The sequence below is a fragment of the Bubalus kerabau genome, chromosome 8 (genome assembly GCF_029407905.1).
Source record: "Bubalus kerabau isolate K-KA32 ecotype Philippines breed swamp buffalo chromosome 8, PCC_UOA_SB_1v2, whole genome shotgun sequence".
In the NCBI taxonomy this organism is placed as follows: domain Eukaryota; kingdom Metazoa; phylum Chordata; class Mammalia; order Artiodactyla; family Bovidae; genus Bubalus; species Bubalus kerabau.
This window is the reverse complement of record NC_073631.1, coordinates 56,557,176-56,583,855: the sequence shown is the minus strand read 5'-3', so window position 1 is coordinate 56,583,855 and position 26,680 is coordinate 56,557,176. Positions and strand designations below refer to the sequence as shown.

Below are 26,680 nucleotides of genomic sequence, written 5' to 3'. Positions count from 1 at the left end.
TGCATTTAAAAAAAAAAAATGGTTTGGGATATTAGAGTTAGTCCTAAGGCTGGCACACTCCACGGACTTCATAAAAAGAAAACACATGGTCACAGAACTATAAAGTAAGCTCATATAGGCCTAACCCTTACATGCTAAAATCATAGGCTCAGATGTGGGTTATGCTGATTATCAAAATGTCATTTATCCCATGTCATTAGTGTATTTGACATGAGAGTGCTACTTTAGCTTCAGCTGTGGTAGGAAAGCAAGCCTAATGGCCAGGGACATCGGGTTTAGCAGTTCATTAGAACTCCAGAAGGTACAGCCCAGATATATACAGCCTAATACACTCCTAGAACTGGATGTGGGACATCTTATTTATTTTTTCACTACCATTTTGACATCTAAGAAGACAGGAACTTGCTAAGAACAGGACAAGAAAAGCCTTCTCAATTTATTACAGCATTCTTGACAGTTATAATTACCTGACTCTGCCTAATAAATGTTTAGTGCAAACAAAACCAAATGACTGATGAAACACCATATAGTTTGTGCATTCTCACCCATTTTGCCCACCAATCACTGGAAAGAAACTTTGCTACAAAAACGTTCTTGCTGAGTTTCTGTACACATGCTTTTTCCAAGAGAAAATATGTTTGAGGTAGCCCAATAACTGTTTCAGAACCTCATTAAATTTGAATATATGTTTATTTGAATCACTTTGCTGTAGGAGGAAGGTGGGGTGGGGTAGAAGAGTGGGTAGACTACTTTGGAGTCTCCCACAAAGGGGTGAGATAATCATTTTCAGGGCTGAAGCAACAGCAAATTCTACCTGAGCAAAGGTTTTGTGAAACCAGCCCTGGATAACATACAAAGCCAAAACCTAAGCAGGAGGGAATCAGAAAGACTAGAGGTGAGACAAGGGCAAGTGCAAAGTGGGCACAGAGTCAAGAGTTTGGATCCTGGGAGAGAAGACAAAACATTAACAGGTAGGACCAAAGGTGAGTTATTGAAATTGGACTCTCACAATAAAGTAGATATCAGCTGTCACTTGTGATTTGCTATTAGGGAGCTTGGCACTTAGCCAGGCTGTTAAGGATTTGTTAGTAAATGCGAGCTTTTGTAAGAGACGTTGGGAGAGTTAAGATCTTTAGTATAGATTATTCTTTTCATTTTTTAAAAAATTTTATCTCATAACCCTCTGCTTTAGGATTTTCCTTTATGTAGAATGTCCTTAGTACCTAGCCATCCCATGAATGACTGAATTTTTTACTTTTCATTCAAATCTCACCTAAAATGTAAGCTCAACCAAGAAGCTAGACTACACAAAAAAGCCAACTAGGATCTCCTCTGTAACATCTCTTTATAGAACCTGCCAACACTAGCCTCCTTTCCCTTTTTTTCTCTATTCCTTTCTGTATTTCCTTCCTTTGTCCACTTCCTTGCAGTAGACTTCAAATTCCATAATGTGTGAACCTTGGCTGCCTCATTTACTATGGTAGCTGCAGCATATAGAAGGTTATGTGATTTTAGTTAAATTCTGGAGCAAGACAAAGATGCCCACTCTTACTACTTCTATTCAACATAGAATTAGAAGGCTGAGTCACAGCAATCAGACAAGAAAAATAAATAAAAACTATCCAAATCGGAAGGGAAGAAGTAAAACTGTCATTATAATGAAGATGACATGATACTATATATGGAAAACCCTAAAGACTCCATATAAAAACTACTAGAACTGATAAATGGATTCAGCAATGTAACAGAATACAAGACTAACACACAGAAATCAGCCATATATATATATATATATATATATATATTTTTTTTTTTTTACACTAACAATGAAATATCAGAAAGGGAATGGAAAAACACAATACCTTTTAAAATCACATCCAAAAAAAAAAAAGCTTATAAATAAACTTGACGAAAGAGGTGAAAGACTTCTATCCTGAGAACTATAAAGCATTAACAAAAGACATTAATAGATGATTCAAAACAATGGAAAGATATTGCAGGCTAAATTGGCCATACTATCCAAAGCAATCTTCCAATTTAGATATTTATCAAATCACCCATGATATTTTTCATAGATCTAGAACAAATAACCCTAAAATTTTATAGGGAACCATAAAAGACCCAGAATTGCCAAAACAATCCTGAGGGAAAAGAACAAAGCAGGAGACATAACCCTTCCAGACTTCAAACAATACTACTAACTACAGTAATCAAAGCAGTGTGGCATTGGCACATAAACAGACATACAAATCAACGAAACAGCGTGGAGAGCCCGGAAATAATCCCATTCATCTATGGTCAACTAATCTTTGACAGAAAAAGGCAAGGACATAAAATGGGGAAAAAATGGTTTCTAGTGGTGCTAAGAAAGTTGGACAGCTGCATGCAAATCAATGAAGTTAGAAAATACCCTCACACTATGCACAAAAGCAAATGCAAAATGGCTTAAAGACTTAAACATACGACATTACAGCATAAAACTCCCAGGAGAGATCACAGACAAAATATTCTTTGACATAAATTGTACTTGTGCTTTCTTAGGTCAGACTCCCAAGGTAATGGAAATAAAAATAGAAAAATAAACAGAGAGGACCGAATCAAACTAACAAGTTTTGCCCATCAAAGGAAACCATAAACAAAACAAAAAGACAACCGATGGAATAAGAGAAAATATTTACAAATAATGCAACTGACAAGGGCTTAATTTCCAAAATACACAAATAGAATGTATGACTCAACAACAAAAAACAATCCAATTGAAACATGGGCAGAAGACCTAAATAGATGTTTACATACAAAAGGCCAATAGGCACATGAAAAGATGTTCAACATCACTAATTTTTAGAGAAATGCAAATCAAAACAACAATGAGGTACTACCTCACTCTGCCCAAAATGACCATCATTAAGAAGTCTACAAATAACAAATGCCAGAGAGGGTGTGGAGGAAAGGAAATACTCCTATACTATTGTGGGAATGTTAAGTTGGTGCAGCCACTATGGAAAATAGTACGGAGGTTCCTCAGAAAAACTAAAAATAGAATTGTCACATGATCCACTAATCCTACTCCCGGGTCTATATCCAGATAAAACTATAATTCAATAAATCACATGTACCTCTATATTCATAGGAGCACTATTTACAATAGTCAAGACAAGGAAACAACCTAAATATCCATCAACAGATGAATGGATAAAGATGATGCAATACACATATACAATGGAATACTAATAACCATAAAAAAGAATGAAATAATTCAGCAATATGGATGCAACTAGACATTATCATACAAAGTGAAGTAAATCATAAAAAGACATTACTTACATATGGAATCTATAATATGATACAAATGAACATATCTATGAAACAGAAATAAGACTCACAGACATAGAGAACAGATTTGTAGTTGCTAAGGGGACAAAAGGAGAGATGGACTGGAGTTTGGAGTTAGTAGATGCACACTGTCATATATAGGATAGATAACAACAACGTCCTGCTGTATAGCACAGAGAACTATATTCAATATCCTGAGATAAACTGTAATGGAAAAGATATTTTTACAATACAGCGAGATCTGCCTTATGATCCAGCAATCCCACTGCTGGGCATACACACTGAGGAAACCAGAAGGGAAAGAGACACGAGTATCCCAATGTTCATCGCAGCACTGTTTATAATAGCCAGGACATGGAAGCAACCTAGATGTCCATCAGCAGATGAATGGATAAGAAAGCTGTGGTACATATACACAATGGAGTATTACTCAGCCATTAAAAAGAATACATTTCAATCAGTTCTAATGAGGTGGATGAAACTGGAGCCTAGTATACAGAGTGAAGTAAGCCAGAAAGAAAAACACCAATACAGTATACTAACGCATATATATGTAATTTAGAAAGATGGTAACAATAACCCTGTGTACGAGACAGCAAAAGAGACACTGATGTCTAGAACAGTCTTATGGACTCTGTGGGAGAGGGAGAGGGTGGGAAGATTTGGGAGAATGGCATTGAAACATGTAAAATAGCATGTATGAAATGAGTTGCCAGTCCAGGTTCGATGCACGATACTGGATGCTTGGGGCTGGTGCACTGGGACAACCCAGAGGGATGGAATGGGGAGGGAGGAGGGAGGAGGGTTCAGGATGGGGAACACATGTATACCTGTGGCGGATTCATTTTGATATTTGGCAAAACTAATACAGTTATGTAAAGTTTAAAAATAAAATAAAATTAAAAAAAAACAATACAGCGAGATTGAAAATTATATAAATATCTTTAAAATGTTGTTTTCACAGTAGATTTAATGATATAAAAACATTGACAACATAACATGTGAAAACTGTAGGTTCACATTAAAGAACAAAAAGCACAGGGTCTTACTTACAATCAGTTCAGCTCAGTCATGTCCAACTCTTTGCAACCCCATGAATCGCAGCACACCAGGCCTCCCTGTCCATCACCAACTCCTGGGGTTCACTCAAACTCATGTCCATCGAGTCGGTGATGCCATCCAGCCATCTCATCCTCTGTCCCCTTCTCCTCCTGCCCCCAATCCCTCCCAGCATCAGGGTCTTTTCCAATGAGTCAACTCTTCACATGAGGTGGCCAAAGCATTGGAGTTTCAGCTTTAGCATCAGTCCTTCCAATGAATACCCAGGATTGATTTCCTTTAGGATGGACTGGTTGGATCTCCTTGCAGTCCAAGGGACTCTCAAGAGTCTTCTCCAACACCACAGTTCAAAAGCATCAATTCTTCGGCACTCAGCTTTCTTTATAGTCCAACTCTCACATCCATATATGACTATATATGAGCCTTGACTAGACAGACGTTTGTTGGCAAAGTAATATCTCTCTTTTCAATATGCTATCTATGGTGGTCATAACTTTCCTTCCAAGGAGTAAGCGTCTTTTAATTTCATGGCTGCAGTCACCACCTGCAGTGATTTTGGAGCCTAAAAAAATAAAGTCAGCCACTGTTTCCACTGTTTCCCCATCTATTTCCCGTGAAGTGATGGGACCAGATGCCATGATCTTCATTTTCTGAATGCTGAGCTTTAAGCCAACTTTTTAACTCTCCTCTTTCACTTTCATCAAGAAGCTCTTTAGTTCTTCTTTGCTTTCTGCCATAATGGTGGTGTTATCTGCATATCTGAGGTTGTTGATATTTCTCCCTGAAATCTTGATTCCAGCATGTGCTTCTTCAGCCCAGCGTTTCTCATGATGTACTCTGCATATAAGTTAAATAAGCAGGGTGACAATATACAGCCTTGACGTACTCCTTTTCCTATTTGGAACCAGTCTGTTGTTCCATGTCCAGTTCTGACTGTTGCTTCCTGAAGAGGCAGGTCAGGTGGTCTGGTATTCCCATCTCTTGAAGAATTTTCCACAGTTTATTGTGATCCCCACAGTCAAAGGTTTTGGCATAGTCAATAAAGAAGAAAGAGAAGTTTTTCTGGAACTCTCTTGCTTTTTCGATGATCCGGTGGATGTTGCCAATTTGATCTCTGTTTCCTCTGCCTTTTCTAAAACGAGCTTGAACTCTGGAAGTTCATGGTTCATGTACTGCTGAATCCTGGCTTGGAGAATTTTGAGCATTACTTTACTAGCATGTGAGATGAGTGCAATTGTGCGGTAGTTTGAGCATTCTTTGGCATTGCCTTTCTTTGGGATTGGAATGAAAACTGACCTTTTCCAGTCCTGTGGCCACTGCTGAGTTTTCCAAATTTGCTGGCATATTGAGTGCAGCACTTTCACAGCATCATCTTTCAGGATTTGGAATAGCTCAACTGGAATTCCATCACCTCCACTAGCTTTGTTCGTAGTGATGCTTTCTAAGGCCCACTTGACTTCACATTCCAGGATGTCTGGCTCTAGGTCAGTGATCACACTATCGTGATTATCTTAGTCGTGCAGCTCTTTTTTGTACAGGTCTTCTGTGTATTCTTGCCATCTCTTCTTAATATCTTCTGCTTCTGTTAGGTCCATACCATTTCTGTTCTTTATCGAGCCCATCTTTGCATGAAATGTTCCCTTGGTATTTCTAATTTTCTTGAAAAGATCTCTAGTCTTTCCCATTCTGTTGTTTTCCTTTATTTCTTTGCATTGATCACTGAGGAAGGCTTTCTTATCTCTTCTTGCTATTCTTTGGAACTCTGCATTCAGATGCATATATCTTTTCTTTTCTCCTTTGCTTTTTGCTTCTCTTCTTTTCACAGCTATTTGTAAGGCCTCCTCAGACAGCCATTTTGCTTTTTTGCATTTCTTTTCCATGGGGATGGTCTTGATTCCTGTCTCTTGTACAATGTCATGAACCTCATTCCATAGTTCATCAGGCACTCTGTCTATCAGATCTAGTCCCTTAAATCTATTTCTCACTTCCACTGTATAATCATAAGGGATTTGATTTAGGTCATACCTGAATGGCCTAGTGGTTTTCCCCACTTTCTTCAATTTAAGTCTGAAGTTGGCAATAAGGAGTTCAAGATCTGAGCCACAGTCAGCTTCCGGTCTTGTTTTTGCTGACTGTATAGAGCTTCTCCATCTTTGGCTGCAAAGAATATAATCAAGCTGATTTTGGTGTTGACCATCTGGTGAAGTCCATGTGTAGAGTCTTCTCTTGTGTTGTTGGAAGAGGGTGTTTGCTATGACCAGTGCGTTCTCTTGGCAAAACTCTATTAGCCTTTGCCCTGCTTCATTCCATACTCCAAGGCCAAATTTGCTTGTTACTCCAGGTGTTTCTTGACTTCCTACTTTTGCATTCCAGTCCCCTATAATGAAAAGAACATCTTTTTTGGTGTTAGTTCTAAAAGGTCTTGTAGGTCTTCATAGAACCATTCCACTTCAGCTTCTTCAGCATTACTGGTTGGGGCATAGGCTTGGATTACCATGATATTGAATGGTTTGCCTTGGAAACGAACAGAGATCATTCTGTCATTTTTGAGATTGCATCCAAGTACTGCATTTCGGACTCTCTTGTTGACCATAATGGCTACGCCATTTTAGATTTATTAGTTTTAAAGTTTCCATAGCATGTTCTTTACTTTTTACTTAAAATAAAGTCTGAAGAATATGACTTCTCTGTGATTTCTAGTTGTTTTATTTTTGTGGACAGTGTGTGAACCATAATAAACAAAAGAGAGAGAATAAGGTTCTCGCGACTAGTAACAATGTCTGGGATTCCTCTTGGGATGGATCTGGCCACATTGGCCAGCCTCCTAGAGGTACAGAGCTCTCAGAACACAGCCTTGCTGACTGGAGAGGAAATGGGCAATGATGGGTATATGTTATCCATATGTCACCATTGTCTTTAACTCTGGGGTACAAAAATGTTTAAGTTCTAAAATTCCAAATGTTACTAAAAATGGAACAGATAATAATCCATTACTTTGGGTAGCTTGATACAAGAAAAAACAAGGTGTAGCTAAGTTTGTCAAATAAGACTTAGGAAATTCTTTCTTTCCATATTTAAGAAAGTTCAGGGAGAGGGAAGTCTTTGGGCTTTTGTCATCCTTTCTTGGATCTTGGCCTGACTCCACAGGACAGGAAGAGTTCTGCTTTTGCCCACTAAGGCCTGTCATCACTTGTGTTTTTTAGATTAAACTCGGAGAAAAACAAGGCATCACACCTGGAAATTTAGTGATGATTATTTGCTCTGACTGACCATGCTTTATTGGTGAAGTAGTTCAGGCCCAGGGAGATTCTGGGACCAAACAGAATCTGATAGGTTCTAGCTAAGCCCCTCACCAACACCATGTGCTGCATCCCCACCTCACACATGTCTCAGAGCGACTGTCTCCCAGCCAGCCAAGTAGGGCTAAGTCAAAACACTGAGGGAGGGAACTTGTAAACACAGGGCAACTCTCATCTGAGTTCAGGAGACCCATAGTGAGAAGGTTCTGGGTGCCAGACTTTCCTCCTTCAAGGTTGAATACACACAGATCCTAGGCCTGACCCAGCCTAGCCTACTAATGTCCTAAGATTTTTAGGAATCCAGAAATGAAGCAATCTAATCTAAAATGCACAGAGCTGATTAGGTTGAATTTTAATCATTTCCAATAGCATTTGGTCAGGACTCAGAACTTTAGTGTCACAGTATTAATTGAGGGAAAGCAAATATATGCCAAAGCCTTTGACTGTGTGGATCACAATAAACTGTGGAAAATTCTGAAGGAGATGGGAATACCAGACCACCTGACCTGCCTCTTGAGAAATCTGTATGCAGGTCAGGAAGCAACAGTTAGAACTGGACATGGAACAACAGACTGGTTCCAAATAGGAAAACGAGTATGTCAAGGCTGGATATTGTCACCCTGCTTATTTAACTTCTCTGCAGAGTACATCATGAGAAACGCTCGGCTGGAAGAAGCTGGAATCAAGATTTCTGGGAGAAATACCAATAACCTCAGATATGCAGATGACACCACCGTTATGGCAGAAAGTGAAGAGGAACTAAAAAGCCTCTTGATGAAAGAGAAAGAAGAGAGTGAAAAAGTTGGCTTAAAGCTCAACATTCAGAAAACGAAGATCATGGCATCTGGTCCCATCACTTTATGGGAAATAGATGGGGAAACAGTGGAAACAATATCAGACTTTATTTTTCTGGGCTCCAAAATCACTGCAGATGGTGACTGCAGCCATGAAATTAAAAGACGCTTACTCCTTGGAAGAAAAGTTATGACCAACCTAGATAGCATATTGGAAAGCAGAGACATTACTTTGCCAACAAAGGTTCGTCTAGTCAAGGCTATGGTTTTTCCAGCGGTCATGTATGGATGTGCGAGTTAGACTGTGAAGAAGGCTGAGCACCGAAGAATGGATGCTTTTGAGCTGTGGTGTTGGAGAAGACTCTTGAGAGTCCCTTGGACTGCAAGGAGATCCAACCAGTCCATTCTGAAGGAGATCAGCCCTGGGATTTCTTTGGAGGGAATGATGTTAAAACTCCAGTACTTTGGCCACCTCATGTGAAGAGTTGACTCATTGGAAAATACTCTGATGCTGGGATGGATTGGGGGCGGGAGAAAAAGGGGACGACAGAGGATGAGATGGCTGGATGGCATCACTGACTCGACCGACGTGAGTCTGAGTGAACTCCAGGAGTTGGTGATGGACAGGGAGGCCTGGCGTGCTGCGATTCAGGGGGTCGCAAAGAGTCGGACATGACTGAGTGACTGAACTGAACTGAACTGAAATATATATAAAGACTGAAGTGAGGAGACAACAGTTTAAATCTTTCATTAAAAAACGAAGATATTTCCACCCTCAAGACAGCATGGTACTGGATCAGGAACAGGACAGAAAGCCCAGAGATAAACCCATGCACCTATGGTCACCTAATCTATGACAAAGAAAGCAAGAATATCCAATGGAGATAAGATAGTCTCTTCAGTAAGTATTGATGAGAAAACTGGATAGCTACATATAAAAGAATGAAATTAGAACACTCCCTAACGTCATACACAAAAATAAACTCAAAATGTATTGAAGACCTAAACGTAAGGCCAGACACTACAAAACTCTATGAGGGAAATATAAGCCGAACACTCTTTGTCATAAGTTGCAGCAAGATATTTTTTGACCCACCACCTAGAATAATGAAAATAAAAACAAACAAACAGGACCTAATTAAATGTAAACGCTTTTGCAAAGAAAATCATAAACAAGATGAAAAGACAATCATCAGAATGGGAGAAAATATTTGCACATGAAGCAACTGATAAAGGATCAATCTCCAAAATATACAAGTAGCTCATGCAGTTTAGTATCAAAAAACAAAAACAAAAAACCAACAACCCAGTCAAAAAATGGGCAGAAGATCTAAACAGATGTTACTCCAAATAAGATATACAGACAGTTAACAAACACTTGAAAAGATTCTGAACATCACCAATTATCAGAGAAATGCAAATCAAAAAACAATAAGATATCACTGCACATTGGTCAGAATGGCCATCATCAAAAAATCTACAAACAATAAATACCGGAGAGGCAGTGGAGAAAAGCGAACCCTTATACACTGTTGGTGGGAGTGTAAGTTGATACAACCATTTTGGAAAACAGTATGAAATTTCCTTAAAACTAAAAATAGAGCTATCATATGAAACAGCAATTATACTTCTGGGCATATACCCAAAGAAAACCATAATTCAAAAAGATACACCCCAATGTTTATCACAGCACTATTTACAATAGCCAGGACATGGAAGTAACCTAAATGTTCATCAGCAGAGGAATGATAAAGAAGATGTATTACATGTATACAATGGAATATCACAGCCATAAAAATTGGGTTATTTGTACAGATGTAGATGGACCTGGAGTTTATCATACAGAGTGAAGTTAGAAAAACAAATGTATTAATATATTAATGTATATATGTAGAATCTAGAAAAATGGTATGAGTGATGTTATATGCAAAGCAGAAATACAGAAACAGATGTAGAGGACAAATATATGGGTGGGTGTGGGAGAGACTGGATGATTTGGATTGATACATACACACTATTAATATTATGTATAAAGTAGATAACTAATGAGAACATACACTCTGGCCAAGGAACTTTGCTTAACACATTGTGATGACCTGCATGGGAAGGAAGTACAAGAGGGAGGGAATGTATGTATATGGATGGCTGATTCATTGGCTGTACAGTAGACACTAACACAACATTGTAATTATATTTGAATAAAAATTAAAGTAAAACAGAGACACTTTAAACGGTGCAAGTCTTCAATGTTGGGCAGTAGGGTAGTATATGTTGGGACAAATTATGCCTTAGAGGGTATTGGAATACATGTGAAATAACCAACACAAGACTTCTCATATCTGCATTTTCTTTGGAGGACTTCTACTCAGTAATAAACTAGATATTACTATTCTATTCTAAATTTGGTCAAAGTTTACAAAGGGTGAAGCTGCAGTTGAAAATTCATTTTTGCAAGAAGTAATGTAATTGGCTGAAGGACTTTCCTATAAGAAAAGGAACCAGGAAATGACATGTTAATTTAACCTTATAAACTATAGTTTAAAAATAACAGAAAGAAAAAATGGCTGAAACGTTAACGCCATATGTAAAAGAGAGGAAACAAAAACCCAGAAATGTATTTCCAGTTTTGAATGAATCATAAACAAACAAACAAACTAACAAAAACTGTGAGGAGGTGAAAAATAACATTATATAGTGGGTGGCAATTTCTTTTGAAGTAATCGTATACTAAGGTGTATAACTGTACAGTTTGGAGAAGTCTGCTGATTCTCATACACTTGATTGCTTATGGGCAAACAGGTTAGTATAAACCATTGGAACAAAAAGATGTCATCATTTTTCCTTATCAAATTAAAGACAGTTGTAAAGGTAAACTTTTAAACACCTTGGCAAGTGTGTCTCAACTGCTGCTGATCATTGTAATAGAACTTGCTGGTAAATATCATTCTACATTTATGTATTTAAAAGAGTGGTACTTTTTTTTTTTCATTTGGCTGGAAGATGGTAATCATCGGACAAGTGCTCTCCTGATGATTATAGGAGGGAGCAAAACAAGAGATCAAATGCTTCTCACCCTTTACAAATAACTGTCTGCAAATGTGTGGGTTTGTCAGAATCCCAGAAAATAGTGAACATTTCCCAGCTGGTAAAGCACTGCTCCTTTAACTCTGATGTCTGTCTCTTATCATGGTGTACAAATTATTTAGCAACTGCCACATTATTTATAGGTATGCTGCTACTGCTAAGTCGCTTCAGTCGTGTCTGACTCTGTGCAACCCCATAGACGGCAGCCCACCAGGCTTACCTGTTCCTGGGATTCTCCAGGCAAGAATACTGGAGTGGGTTGCCATTTCCATCTCCAACGCATGAAGGTGAAAAGTGAAAGTGAAGTAGCTCAGTCCTGTCCGACTCTGAGCGACCCCATGGACTGCAGCCGACCGGGCTCCTCCATCCGTGGAATTTTCCAGGCAAGAGTGCTGGAGTGGGGTGCCATCGCCTTCTCTAATTTATAAGTATGAATTGCACATATTAATCTCATAGTAATTCATCAGGAGGGTTTGTGAATTAACAGTGTACCACACAGTAAAATAAAAAAGCTATACTTGCAAAGTGGATTTAGGTTGCTATTGTGAATTAGATTTGATTTTTTCCCTAAACAATACTTCTAGAACACTGCATGTGGCCTTTTAAGGTTGAGAACCAAGATTCTGCAGAGTGAAGAGAATAATACTAGTATCCAGAAAATCCAATGGAATGCTCTAAAAGACAGAAATGTGGCCCCCAAATGGGAACCTCTGGTGAAATTGTCCAGTTCACTGCCTCACTTTTCCAATTCACTTTGGGTGAAAGACAGACATACCCATAATGAACAAATAAAAATGTGTTTTTTCTTAGTGAGAACTCTGAAATATACAGACTCTTCAGCAGAACCATGTTGATAGGGAAGATAGTAGGTCTTATACTAATAGAGTGGCAAGTTGTGAAACTATTTCATCAATCAAAAAATAAGAATCTGACTCAGATACACCATAATTCATTTTTAAAACCTGGGAAAGAAGGAAGAATCTAACTTCCCCACAGTAAGACATAAGAATGTCACCGTGGACCTAAGAGAAAGACAGTCGCAAGTTTGTTTGCTAGTAGACTCCTAGGGAGCTGAACACAAAAATCCAATAAATAATTAGCTCTCCTGTGACAGGCTTCTGAATTACTGTGATACATTAATTGGACAAAATTAGCATGAATTAAGGCAAATAAGTATAACATGTAATTTATTACTTACTAAGCATGGTGCTGCAGTGGAAGCTTCGGATTTCCCTTAAGATTGCTTTAACAGCTATAATGCATTCCTTAATTTACTCTGTGGAAAATCAATTTTTTCAGAGTTCATTAAGCACCAATATGTTACAATGCAACTCTCTGGAGCATAGAGCCTCAATACATTATGCAAATCCATGCCAGTGTGGTACCAATATGTAAATAGCAGTAATATTGTCAGCCTCCTATTGATAAGACTGACCAGAATGAGAAAACCTAGAACTTCTTGAATCTGTTGACTTTGTGCATGTTGTGGCTGTTGCACACTGTCCTTTGCTGACTACTGTACCAGTACTTCTTTGCAAGAATATCAAAGCTTTTGTCAATGGCTAGTAGCAATGTCATTTCTTTTTAATTCCATGTCTTCTTGTCTATGTCAAACCACAAATCAACAAGTGTCTACTAAGTATACAGTTTGGCCTCAGTGGGCAGAGCATGGCCCTGCCCATCAGAACAACACCCGGTTTCCCCCTCCGTCAGTCTCTCCCATCAGGAAGCTTCCATAAGCCTCTTATCCTTCTCCATCAGAGGGCAGACAGACTGAAAACCACAATCACAGGAAACTAACCAATCTGATCACATGGACCACAGCCTGTCTAACTCAATGAAACTATGAGCCATGCCTTGTAGGCCATCTGAGATGGATGGGTCATGGTGGAGAGTTCTGGCAAAATGTGGTCCACTGGAGAAGGGAATGGCAAAAGACTTCAGTATTTTTGCCTTGAGAACCCCATGAACAGTATGAAAAGGGAAAAAGATATGACACTGAAAGATGAACTCCCCAGGTGAGCAGGTGCCCCAATATGTTACTGGAGATCACTGGAGAAACAACTCCAGAAAGAATAGAGAGGGAGCAAAAGCAAAACCAACATCCAGTTGTGGATGTGACTAATGATAGAAGCAAGGTCTGATGCTGTAATGAGCAATATTGCATAGGAACCTGGAATGTTAGGTCCATGAATTAAGACAAACTGGAAGTGGTCAAACAGGACATGGCAAGAGGGAACATCAACATTGTAGGAATCAGAGAACTAAAATGGACTTGAATGGGGGAATTTAACTCAGATATCCGTTATATCTACTACAGTGGGCAAGAATCCCTTAGAAGAAATGGAGTAGCCCTCATAGTCAACAAAAGAGTCCGAAATGCAGTAGTTGGATGCAAGCTCAAAAACTACAGAATGATCTCCATTCGTTTCCAAGGCAAAACATTCAATATCATGGTAATCTAAGCCTATGCCCTAACCACTAACACTGAAGAAGCTGAAGTTGAATAGTTCTGTGAAGACCTACAAGACCTTTTAGAACTAACACTAAAAAAAGATGTCTTTTTCATTATAGGGGACTGGAATGCAGAAGTAGGAAGACAAGAAACAGCCTAGAGTAACAGGCAATTTTGGCCTTGGAGTACAGAATGAAGCAGGGCAAAGGCTAACAGAGTTCTGCCAACTTCAGCTTCTTCAGTGTTACTGGTTGGGGTATAGACTTGGATTACCATGATATGGAATGGTTTGCCTTGGAAACGAACAGAGATTATTCTGTTGTTTTTGAGATTTCATTCAAGTACAGCATTTCGATTCTTTTATTGACTATGAGAGCTACTCCATTTCTTATAAGGGATTCTTGCCCACAGTAGTAGATATAATGGTCATCTGAGTTAAATTCACCCATTCTAATCTATTTTAGTTCACTGATTCTTAGAATGTCAACGTTCACTCTTACCATGTCCTGTTTGACCACTTCCAATTTGCCTTGATTCATGGTCCTAACACTCCAGGTTCCTAAGCAATATTGCTCTTTACAGCATCGGACCTTGCTTCTATCACCAGTCACATCCACAACTGTGTGTTGTTTTTGCTTTGGCTCCGTCCCTTCATTCTTTCCGGAGTTTTTTCTCCACTGACCTCCAGTAATATATTAGGCACCTACTGACCTTGGGAGTTCATCTTTCAGTGTCATATCTCATTGCCTTTTCATACTGTTCATGGGGTTCTCAAGGCAAGAATACTGGTTTGCCATTCCCTTCTCCAGTGGACCACATTTTGTCAGAACTCTCCACCATGACCCGTCTGTCTTAGGTGGCCCTACATGGCATGGCTTAGTTTCACTGAATTAGACAAGGCTGGGAATACCAGACCACCTTACCTGCTTCCTGAGAAGTCTCTATGCAGGTCAAGAGCAATAGTAAGAACCAGATGGAACAATGCTTTTTTGAAACCGGGAAAGAAATACTGCAAGGTTGTATAAAGTCACCCTGCTTATTTAACTTATATGCAGAGTACATCATGTGAAATGCTGGGCTGTATGAATCACAAGCTGGAATCAAGACTGCCAGGAGAAATAGCAACAACCTTAGATATGCAGTTGATACCATTCTAATGGCAGAAAGTGAAAAGGAACTAAAGAATCTCTTAATGAGGGTGAAAGAAGACAGTGAAAGAGCTGGCTTAAAATTCAATATTCAAAAAACGAAGATCATGGCATCTGATCTCATCATTTCATGGCAAATAGAAGGGGAAAAAGTGGAAGCAGTGACAGATTTTATTTTCTTGGGCTCCAAAATTATTACAGACAGTGACTGCAGCCATGAAATTAAAAGACACTTGCTCCTTGAAAGGGAAGTTATGACAAACCTAGACAGTGTATTAAAAAGCAGAGACATCACTTTGCTTGCAAAGGTCAATATAGTCTAAGCTATGGTTTTTCCAGTAGTCAGGTATGGATGTGAGAGTTGGACCATAAAGAAGGCTGATGTCAAATAATTGATGCTTTCTTATTGTGCTAGGGAAGACTCTTGAGAGTCCTTTGAATAGCAAGGAGATCAAGCCAGTCAATCTCAAAGGAAATCAACCCTGAATATTCATTGGAAGGTTTGTTGCTGAAGCTTCAATATTTTGGCCACATGATTTGAAGACTTGACTCATTGGGAAGGATCCAGATGCCGGGAAGATCGAAGGCAAATGGAAAAGACGGCTGGAGAAGATGATATGATTAGATAGCATCACCAACTCAAAGGATATGAATCTAAGCAAACTCTGGGAGAAGTGGAGGACAGAGGAGCCTGGCATGCTACAGTCCATGAGGTCCCAAAGAGCTGGACACAACCAAGCAACAACAAGAATAATATAATACAGGGAACTCTACTCAATACTCTATAGGAAGACAATCTAATAAAAGAGTATATATATATATATATATATACACACACACATATATATATATAACTGATTCACTTTTCTGTACAGCAGAAATGAACACAACATTGTAAGTGAACTATCCTCCAATAAAAATTAAAAACTAAAAATACGAAAATACAATCAGTGAATTCTTTAATATATATTTTGGCAGTAATTTTTTGGATTTGACACCAAAAGCAAAGGCAACAAAACAAAAGTAAATAAGACTACATAAATGAAAAAGCTTCTCACAGCAAATAAAATCATAAACAAAATCAAGTGGCAATATATGGAACAGGAAAAAAATATTTACAAACCATATATCTGATAAGGAGTTACTATCTAAAATAAGTAAAAAAAAAAAATACAATTCAATAGAAAAGAAACAAACAATCCATAAATAAATGAGTAGAGGATCTGAATAGATATTTTTCCGAATAAGACAGATGGTCAGTATGTATGTGAAAAGTGCTCAATATCACTAATCAGGGAAATGCAAATAAAAACCACAGTGAGATGCCACCTCACATCTATTAGAATGGCTATTATCAAAAAGACAAAAATATTTAAGTGTTGGTAAGGTTATGGAGAAAAGGGAATACAAATTGTGCACTGTTGGTGTGTAGGCAAATTGGCTCAGTTATTATGGAAAACAGTATGAAGTTTTCTCAAAAATTTAAAAATAGAACTACTATATGATATAGGGAGTTCACGTCTGTGAAGAAAATGAAAACACAAAGGGAAAATATACATACATCCTATGTTCATCCACAACATTATTCACAATAGCCAAGATATAAAAACAACAAAAGCACCAATTGATGAATGAACTGTCAAAGAAAATATTGTCTATATCTTTATTTATATAATGGAATATTATTCAGCCATAAAAAACAATGAAATATTACCATTTACAATAAAGTGGACAGAACTTGAGGGCATTATGCTAAGTGAAATAAATCAAAGAAAGATAAATACTGTATGATTTAATTTACATGTGAAATCTAGAAAACAAAAAACAAAACCGTTGTAGCTCAGCTGGTAAAGAATCTGCCTGCAGTGCAGGAGATCTCAGTTTGATTCCTGGGTCAGGAAGATTTGCTGGATAGGCTACTTATTCCAGTATTCTTGGGTTTTCCTGGTGGCTCACCTGGTAAAGAATCCACCTGCAATGCAGGAGATGTGGGTTTGATCCCTGGGTTGCAAAGATAACTTGGAGAAGGGGATGGCTACCCGTTCACTTTTTGGGCCTGGAGAATTCTGTGGTCTTTGTGACCATGGGGTTGCAAAGAGTCAGATATGACTGAGTGACTTTCACGTAATATACAGCATGGTAACTATAGTTAATAATAGTATGTTATAAATTTTAAAGTTGCTAAGAGTGTAGACCTTAAACATTTCTTCATCACAAGAAAAAAATTTTTGTAACTATATATGGTGACATGTAACTAGAGTTATTGTGGTAATCAGTTTGTCATATTTAAAAATATCAAAGCATTATGTTGTATGCTTGAAACAAACATGATATTATATGTCAATTGTATGCCAGTAAATAAAAAAGAAATAATAAGTGAAAAATTTTGAGAAAATTAAAGATTCTTAAAAAGACTATAAAATGTTTTCATGGTATACCATTATAATCAATGCTTTCCCCACATTTATTATTATTATTAATTATTTTCCTTTAATAAAATAGCTAGTCCACTGAAAGATGGTGTAGACTTTGTTTTCAGACAATCTACTTTCAGTCAATTAGTCTGAAATAAAAAGATTCAAATTCTGTATACTTGATTGGATTGGTAGTAATATTTTCTACACTGTAAAGCACTACCTGATTATAAAGTATACTGATAGCTGATTAGTTACTTAATTGTCCACAAATTGGTCATCATGATAGTCACTGAAAAAGAACCACATTTTGGAGGAAAAGTCCTGATTCCTTATTTTATGTAATAAACGACTCTCCTACTAGTTTTAGTAAAGAAGTGATGGCTGAGGCAGTGAATGGGAAGTAGGTAGTTTATCTTTTCACTGATAGAAAAATTGGGATGAGGTCTTCAAAACTGTGGCATTTCTCATCTTAATGGACTCCATTACAGTATGCTGTAATTTTGCCTAGAAATGAGGTGAGTTTGGATGCAAGTGAAATTTGATTATTGAACAGTTATATAGTTTACATTTGACTAATTTTAAAAGGGGAATGATGGAAAGCATGTGGAGAATAAAACTGATGAGAATTGGAAAAAAATTAACTCATAATTCAAAAAATTATGAAAATGGAAAAAACAAACCACTAGGTAATAAAACTAAAATGTATATACATATATATGCTGCTGCTACTGCTAAGTCGCTTCAGTCATGTCCGACTCTGTGCGACCCCATAGACGGCAGCCCACTGGGCTCCTCTGTCCCTGGGATTCTCCAGGCAAGAATACTGGAGTAGGTTGCCATACATATATATAATTAAATAAAATAAAAACCCTCAAAACCTCTACTAAAATAAGTAAAAAACTACAAAGTAGAAGTAAAAAAAAATCTGCTAAATTCCATATAATGCCTTGAAGAAATCACTAGCATATGTCGATGACCACTAGACATCATGTTTTCATCACTGCATGTTTAGTACCTAAAGGAGGGGTAGGTTGGGAAGCTTACTGGAAAACTAATCTTTAAAGACTGTCAAAACATTATTAGGGCATCAAAATATCTATGGAAACATCAAGATGGCTAAAATGGTATCACCATTTTTCGTCTCAGGAAGAATAGTCTATGAGGCAGAAAGAAATATTGGTTGTGGACTGGAAGATGGAATAAAAGCATGGTGGATTCTCTTATGCAGTGGGTATATGTCTCTTGGCTCTTTGACTTTGCTGAAGGAGATGTTCACCTATGGAACCAAACTGATTCACACTAAGAAGAGGTGATGAGCTCCATCTCAGTCTAACCATCCAGAATGATCATCCCTTTCCATTTTCCCTCATGACATCCTCAGCCTTTACTCTTAATGCATGGTAAACAAATATGTAAAAAGAATCATTTTTTAAGAATACACTAGTGATAAGGACGTGCTTGAGTGTCTCACTGTTCTTTTGTCCCCACAATAGGTAAACATGGCTAAACTGATGTTTTCTGGTATTGTCACACTAGAATAATTGAAGCATTTTTCAAATCATCTGGGAAGAAACCAGGTGTTAAAGAGGCTGAGGGAAATTACATTTGCTTGTGAAAGGTTTGATTCTATGACTTCATGACTGTATATGGACATAGGTTATGTGGGAATATCCTGACACCTCTAGAATGTTTTAACCACAGCCAGTTAAATTCTGGCAATAAGAGCCCATAAATATTTATTTTAGAATGTAGGATTTGTGAATGTGTTTGACAAACAAATACGATGATAAGTGCAACAAAGCATGACTCAAAAAGCATTTATAGGTCAGAGTGTTAGGATATATCAGGTCTCTGATTTATAAGGAGTAGCTAGAAATGAATTTACATGATAGAATACAGCATTTACTGCCTGTAGAGTACATAAAATGTTAATACGATCTGTACCGGAGAAGTTTATGTGACTTTTATTACAAGTACTTGGTTGTTTCTGTGTGCTTGACAGTTATCTTTTAGGGTCATTGTGATACTCATTTTAAAAATTAATACTCTCAGATCACATTTGCATCTAAGTATCAGGTAAATAACATATTGTGAAAGATTACACTGTTAATGAGAATGTTTTTATAAATGTAATAGCTATGAAATCGTTTTATGATTTGTCATCTAAGTAGTGCTATTAGAATGAAAGCTTATAAAGATGACTTATTCCTCGCTTTCTGAGCAAATTTTTCTCTTTTTATATAACTATGTGTTCTAAAAGTACTTTGCATAATAGAATTTCTTGGTCTAAGATTGATAATCTTATGTGTTTACTTATGTATTTAATAATAGTAATGTTATATTTGTATAGTAGTTTTAATGTTCTGCTTTAACATCTATTATGACATGCTGTAATTACAAAAGTCATACAAATAAATCACTTTTTAGGATAATTTTATAGAGGCTTTTAAAAATACAATCATTGAGTCAAATGTCTGAATTCAAATCCAGTTTGTGCTTCCCACCTACACAAAAAACATATTACAATGCCTAACATTTATTGAGTACTCACAACAGCTAGCCATTGCGTTTTACATAGTTTATTCAGCTTAGTCCTCACAATGATCCCTGGCATGGGTACCTTTACTGTTTTCTTCTTTATAATTTAGGAAATTGAGGTTTAAATAGATTAAGTAATTTGTCCAAGGTTACACAGCTTATAAATGACAAAGCTAAAGTAATGGAATCCTGGCCCATCTGATCCCAAACCCTGATTTTAATCAAAATATTTGATTATATCGCTTTAAACAGAGTGACTAGGAACATGGTTCCCACAGAATCACACTTGTTGTCAATGATCCTGCCTACCTGAAACCTAAACTGTGAACTTTATGGGAGCCACATGAGGACCTTAATATTTAGTTTATTTCTTATATCCATCACTTTCTTTTGGAAGAAGATTTGCCACAAGGTTTTGCCATAATCTCCATTCTAACACTACCATCCTAACACTAAATAGAAAATAAAAGTTCTAAAAAGAAGATTTTGTTTCTCAGTTTTAATGTTACTGATTTTTCACCCTCTAGTTCTAAATGAGAGAAGTTAGATTTAGAAGTATTCACCCAAAAATATTTTGGGAAATAAGAGTCCTAGAGTAAATTAAATAGGGCAGCCCAAGGAAGCATGGTGTGAGAAAGACATTCAAACGTGGTATGTGGAGAGCCATAAAGACTGAGCTGATGCTCGTCTGAGTAGAAAATAAGGGAAGTATAACGACTAGAGGAAAGGTATGGGAAAAGGGATTGGATGATCTGAGCAATTCAGTTCTAAGGAGGCAGTTGTAAATTTGGCAAGGAAAGAAGGTGAGCAGAGAGTAATTAAAATAACCAGGTTCAACAATGTCCTAGGAACTTTATATGTGTGTCTTGTGTGATTTACTGAACAACCTTGGTAGGTAGGAGTAAGCACCACCATTTTGTAAAGAAGGAATGGGCTCAGAGAGGCAAAGTAACTATGGCTAGTATGTGGTATTGAATTTAGGCCAAGGACCATCAGACTCTATAACCCATTCCTTTTCCACTGCCCTGAACATGACAGTAGTTATGTAGTGGCTGTAATTAACAACTAAGTATATGCAATGGCACCCCACTCCAGTACTCTTGCCTAGAAAAGCCCATGGATGGAGAAGCCTGGTGGGCTGCAGTCCATGGGGTCACTAAGAGTCGGACATGACTGAGCCACTTCACTTTCACTTTTCACTTTCATGCATTGGAGAAGGAAATGGCAACGCACTCCAGTGTTCTCGCCTGGAAAATCCCAGGGATGGGGGAATCTGGTGGGCTGCCGTCTATGGGGTCACACTGAGTCAGACACGATTGAAGCGACTTAGCAGTAGCAGCAGCATATGACTACTTACAGGAAACATGCAGGACTGAACATTAATATACTTTAGGTCACCTAAATAAGTGGCCAAAAATGTTCATACCTTAATAGAAATAAAAACAAAAATAGACAAATGGGACCTGATTAAGTTTACAAGTTTTTGTACAGCAAAGGGAACCATGAACAAAAGACAACCTACAGAATGGGAAAAACTATTTGCAAATGATGCAACCAACAAGGACTTAATTTCCAAAATATATAAACAACTCATACAACTCAACAATATAAAAACAAACACCCCAATCAGAAATTAGGCAGAAGAAAATTAAAAATTCAGTAGTCAAATATACAGTAATCTCCCTACTGGACATATACCCAGACAGAACTATAATTCAAAAAGATACATGCATTTGTATGTTTATCCCAGCATTATTACAATAGCCAAGACATGGTAACAACCTAAATGTTCATTAACAGATGAATGGATACAGAATATGTGGTAAATATATACAGTGGAATGTTACTCATAAAAATGAAATAATGTCATTTGCAGCAACATAGGTGGACCTAGAGATTATCATATTAAGTGAAGTAAGTCACAAAGACAAATCATTTATATGTAGGAATCTAAAATATGACACAAATGATCTTATCTATGAAACAGAAACAGATTCACAGACATAGACAGGAGATTTGTGGTTGCCAATGGGGAAAGGCATGGAGAAGGGAATGATTGGGATTTTTGAATTAGGAAATACAAATTATTATATATAGAATGCATAAACAATAAGGTCCTATCATATGGCATAGAGAACTATATTCAATATCCTGTTATAAACCAGAATGGAAAATAATATGAAAAGATATATCTATCTATATATACATATAGTATATAAATAGATATATCTATATTTATATATATAACTGAGTTGCTTTGCTGTACATCAGAATTTAACATCATAAATCAACTATATTTCAACTGAAAAATGCTCATGCCTTTAAAATTTAGAAAACTATTTTAAGTTGTTCTTCCTATTAATAATTATTTTCATGAGAAGCTTAACTTACGTTCTTTGACTGCTATGTGTCAGAAATTCAACTTGTTTGTACATCTGCAGCTGCTAAGTCACTTCAGTCGTGTCCAACTCTGTGTGACCCCATAGATGGCAGCCCACCAGGCTCCCCCGTCCCTGGGATTCTCCAGGCAAGAACACTGGAGTGGGTTGCCATTTCCTTCTCCAACGCATGAAAGTGAAAAGTGAAAGTCAAGTCGCTCAGTCGTGTCCGACCCTCAGCAACCCCATGGACCGCAGCTTTGTACATCTAGACAGACCCATAACTAAAAAACTTCATAGTTATATTAGAATCCTTTATTTTATTTTTCACATTTAGTTGGAAGCCAAGTTACATGAGCTTACTTTTAGAATGGCTCTTGAATTGTTCTGCTCCTTTCCATTCCCATATCTAATATTCTGGGAAATGTCATTGTCATCTCCATCTAGACTGTCAGATGCCTGCTAACAAGTTTCTGAGCACCAGTCTTCCTTTACCCAATCTCTTCTCCTACCTGCCACTCTACTTATTAATAATTATTCATGAATCCCTATTACAGGGAAATTCTAAACATCATAGTATGGAAAATAAGGCTTCTCAGAATCCAGCCCTCTATTTTACCAGCCTTATGCCTCACTACTTTTTCATAAACAGTAATGTTTCTGCCCACCTGGATTTAGGTAGTCATGAGCTTTGAAATTCTGAGATTTTTACCCCGTTTGTAAGCTAACACACTTACCTATAATAGTTTCATGAGTTTTGTCAAAAGACAAGAGAGTCATAGGTCAGAGACAAAGGACTTCATTACTCACAACAATAATACGAGTGTGTTTTGTTTGTGTGTTTCTTGCATTGGTTACCAAAGTCCCAATTACCATATAGTGACTCACAAGTGCAGCTGACACCTGCACATCCACTGGGTTGCATTTATAGAGGAGTGAAACTTGCCATTCCAAAATATCTCTTTGGCTTGTGGATTATTTTCAGCTAAAAATAATCAAGGCCTGAAAGGCTCAGGAAGAAACTTGGACCTCACCCCTAACTTTGACCTTGCCCCTTGCCCCTTGAAGAATTTAAATAGAGGGCCTATTACAGGAATATAGCACTTACCAGAGAAATCTACAATGCACATGGACTGGGTGTGGGGGGTATTAATTAGATCAGATTCCACTCTGTGTGGAATGGTCTCTACTTAGCCCAGTAAAACTTTGTTTACCAAACATTTGCCTTTCCATCTCCATGTGAATTTCCTTTCTCACATTTGAAGTTCTAACATTCTATTTTTAACTGAAAATAGTATTTAAGGTGAGGGTTTCAGCCATTTTTGTGCATTACTCAACTTTCTTAGGGTTTTTCCATGTGTATATATATATTACACTTCTATTTGTTTATCTTCTATTCATCTATCTCATGTCAATTTAATTCTTAGACCAGTCTCAAGAACCTAGAAGGGGAGGAAAAAAAAATTCTTTTCCATGACAGCTTACAGGAGAAAAAAATCTGAACTTAGAGTTTTTAGTGTTTTATAATGGATAGTTTCCCCCCCCCCCCCTCTGGAGCAATAAATTCGTCTTTATTTTGCTGAGCTATGAGTATGCCTGCATTTGGATCTGGAGAGAGACACTGTATCTGTCTCATTTTCCTGTAAGGTTAAAGGAAATGGTGATCAACCATGGTAGTAGCAGTCTGGTGAGGAATGGGGGCCCCAGCAGTCAGTTAAATATAAGAATCTTGTAATAGTTTGGAAGATCTGTGCCAGTGTGTTTCTGTTCATGAGGAAACCTCCAGGTTGGCTGATAAACCATAGGTCTTTATGTCCCTGCCTCTCCATTAAGATTCTCATTTATTTTCATCTTATCCCCATCCAAATCACAGAGTTGCCACTCTCCTTCCACTGCCAAATATCAGCATGCCCACACCTGTAGCTATAATGCCATGTTTTTTTTTTTTCCAATTATTATCTCCTATTTGCATCCAGATCATTCATCTGGAAACATCAAATGCCAGAAGGACAAATGCATTTTTATAAAACTTGAAGAGAACAGTTACACCTCCCACGTTGGCCCAGGTGGGCCATTGTAGAAGACTTGGCAGGCAGTGTTCTTAAATAAGTATTCATTATCCTTATAATCTAGATTCATGTAAGCCCAGGAAGAGAATCCAGGAGACTGAACCATAATAAAGCTTGAGACCCTTTTAAACAGGCTGACACTCAGAGGTTATAGCAACTGGCTATTTGGGGTTATAGCAACCAGCTATTAGGTGAAATAAAGATGTATCATGTCCAGGAATGGTCAGCAGAATGATAGTTTCTTAAGATAAATCCATATGAATTCCCAGTTTTTTTAACCTGCTCAGCACTCATGAAGCAGACGAGAGGAAAAGATCCCTTTTAGAGACTATTAGTTCCGATGACCAAATTGCCTTGATAACACTGTGGACAAGGAGGTGGTCGTAAGGGATGAAGAGTCAGAAAATCTTTTGACTTGACATTTGAGGAAGTCTTTTCAGGGCTCAGTAATATCAGATCCTATGGATGCATGGAAGGTCTATTAAATATCTGGAATACAAGCCAACAATTGGGTAGCTTTTCCAATAAAGGTCAAGCATTGCCAGAATTATCTTGTTTGAAAAGGCAAAAATATAACACATGTTTTCAAGGACCATAATGGTAGGGGCAGAGTCAAATGGTCTATAAAACAAATCAACACCATATCTAAAAATGTGTCAACATTGGTGAGGTACTAACAATAGCCCCAAGAGAGCAATAAAATTTCTGAAGGAGTTCATCTATTGGGAGTGAGAGGAAGAAATTCCCCTTATAATGTGTCCTTTCTCACTGTGAGACAGTTGGATCAAGTGTGGGCAAGAGCCACAGCTTTCCATACGTGGGAGCACATGTGTCTAAACAAAGCATCTGTCATCTTGTGCTTAGTCTATTATGACTATGCATGTTTCCATTCCCATTAAGAAGATGGATCCACTGCAATCATGGTAATCTAAGTGGTTCAGGCTCTACCAGCAGCTTGATTCCAGTGGGTCTCAGCAGAGAAGTATCACTTCCAGAAGGTATCTTCATGAATGACCCAGACAGTTTGATCAAAAGCCACGATTTGTTTTACAACCTCAAAGAGGAGTATCTTTTATTTGTTTCTGTAGTTTTCCAAGACCAAATATTGGCAACAGCCCAAGAATCAGTCAAATATAACCAGATTCATGAAGAGATGTAGTGACGAAAACAGCTTTGCACTGTGCCCACTGAGCAGAACAGCTTTATCTCTTTTGGTTCTGTAATCACTGATATTGAGCTGAACAATTCAGCAGCTCAGTGAACAAATCAAGATCCAGGCTAGCCAAACCATCAGGGAAGCAGGCTTAGGCATTTTGGGTGATCTTGGTCAAGAAGCAACAGTGAGAACCAGACATGGAATAATGGACTGGTTTGAAATTGGGAAAATAATACATCAATGATATATTGCCACCTTGCTTATTTAACTTATATGCAGAGTACATCATGTGAAATGCTGGACTGGATGAATCACAACCTGGAATCAAGATTACTGGGGGAGACGGCAATAACTTCAGATATGCTGATGACACCACCCTAATGGCAGAAAGCAAAGACGAATGAAAGAGCCTCTTGAAGTTGAAAGAGGAGAATGAAAGGGCTGCCTTAAAACCTGGAATTCAAAAAACTAAGATCATGGCATCCAGTCCTATCACTTCATGGCAAATAGATAGGGAAACAATGGAAACTGTGACAGACTTTATTTTCTTGGGTTCCAAAATCACTATGGTTGGTGACTGCAGCCATGAAATTAAAAGAAGTTTGCTCCTTAGAAGAAAAGCAATGACAAACCTAGATGGTGTATTAAAAAGCAGGGACATCACTTCACTGACAAGGATCCACCTAGTCAAAGCTGTGGTTTTTCCAGTAGTCATGTACGGCTGTGAGAGTTGGACCATAAAGAAGGCTGAGCGCTGAAGAATTGATGCTTTTGAAGTGTGCTGCTGGACAAGATTCTTGAGAATCCCTTGGACAGAAAGGAAATCAATCCTGAATATTCACTGGAAGGAATGATGCTGAAGCTGAAGCTCCAATACTTTGGCCACTGGATGTGAAGAGCTGACTCAATGGAAAAGACCCTGATGCTGGGAAAGACTGAGGGCAAGAGGA

At 37.7% G+C, this 26,680-nt stretch overlaps 1 protein-coding gene across 21 annotated transcripts in view; it reads right to left on the bottom strand.

Moving 5' to 3' along the window:
• The window catches only part of LOC129659174 (uncharacterized), a 480,433-nt gene that overhangs the window by 202,049 nt on the left and 251,704 nt on the right, over positions 1-26,680 (bottom strand). The window contains exon 2 of one of the 21 annotated variants that reach the window (XM_055590319.1): positions 5,668-6,769. The exons of the other annotated variants lie outside the window; for them this stretch is intronic. Coding sequence (XP_055446294.1) covers positions 5,904-6,769 — 866 coding nt within the window. The 3' untranslated portion in view covers positions 5,668-5,903. Of the gene's footprint in view, positions 1-5,667; positions 6,770-26,680 lie in introns of those variants that run through there. 21 annotated transcript variants of the gene reach the window in all.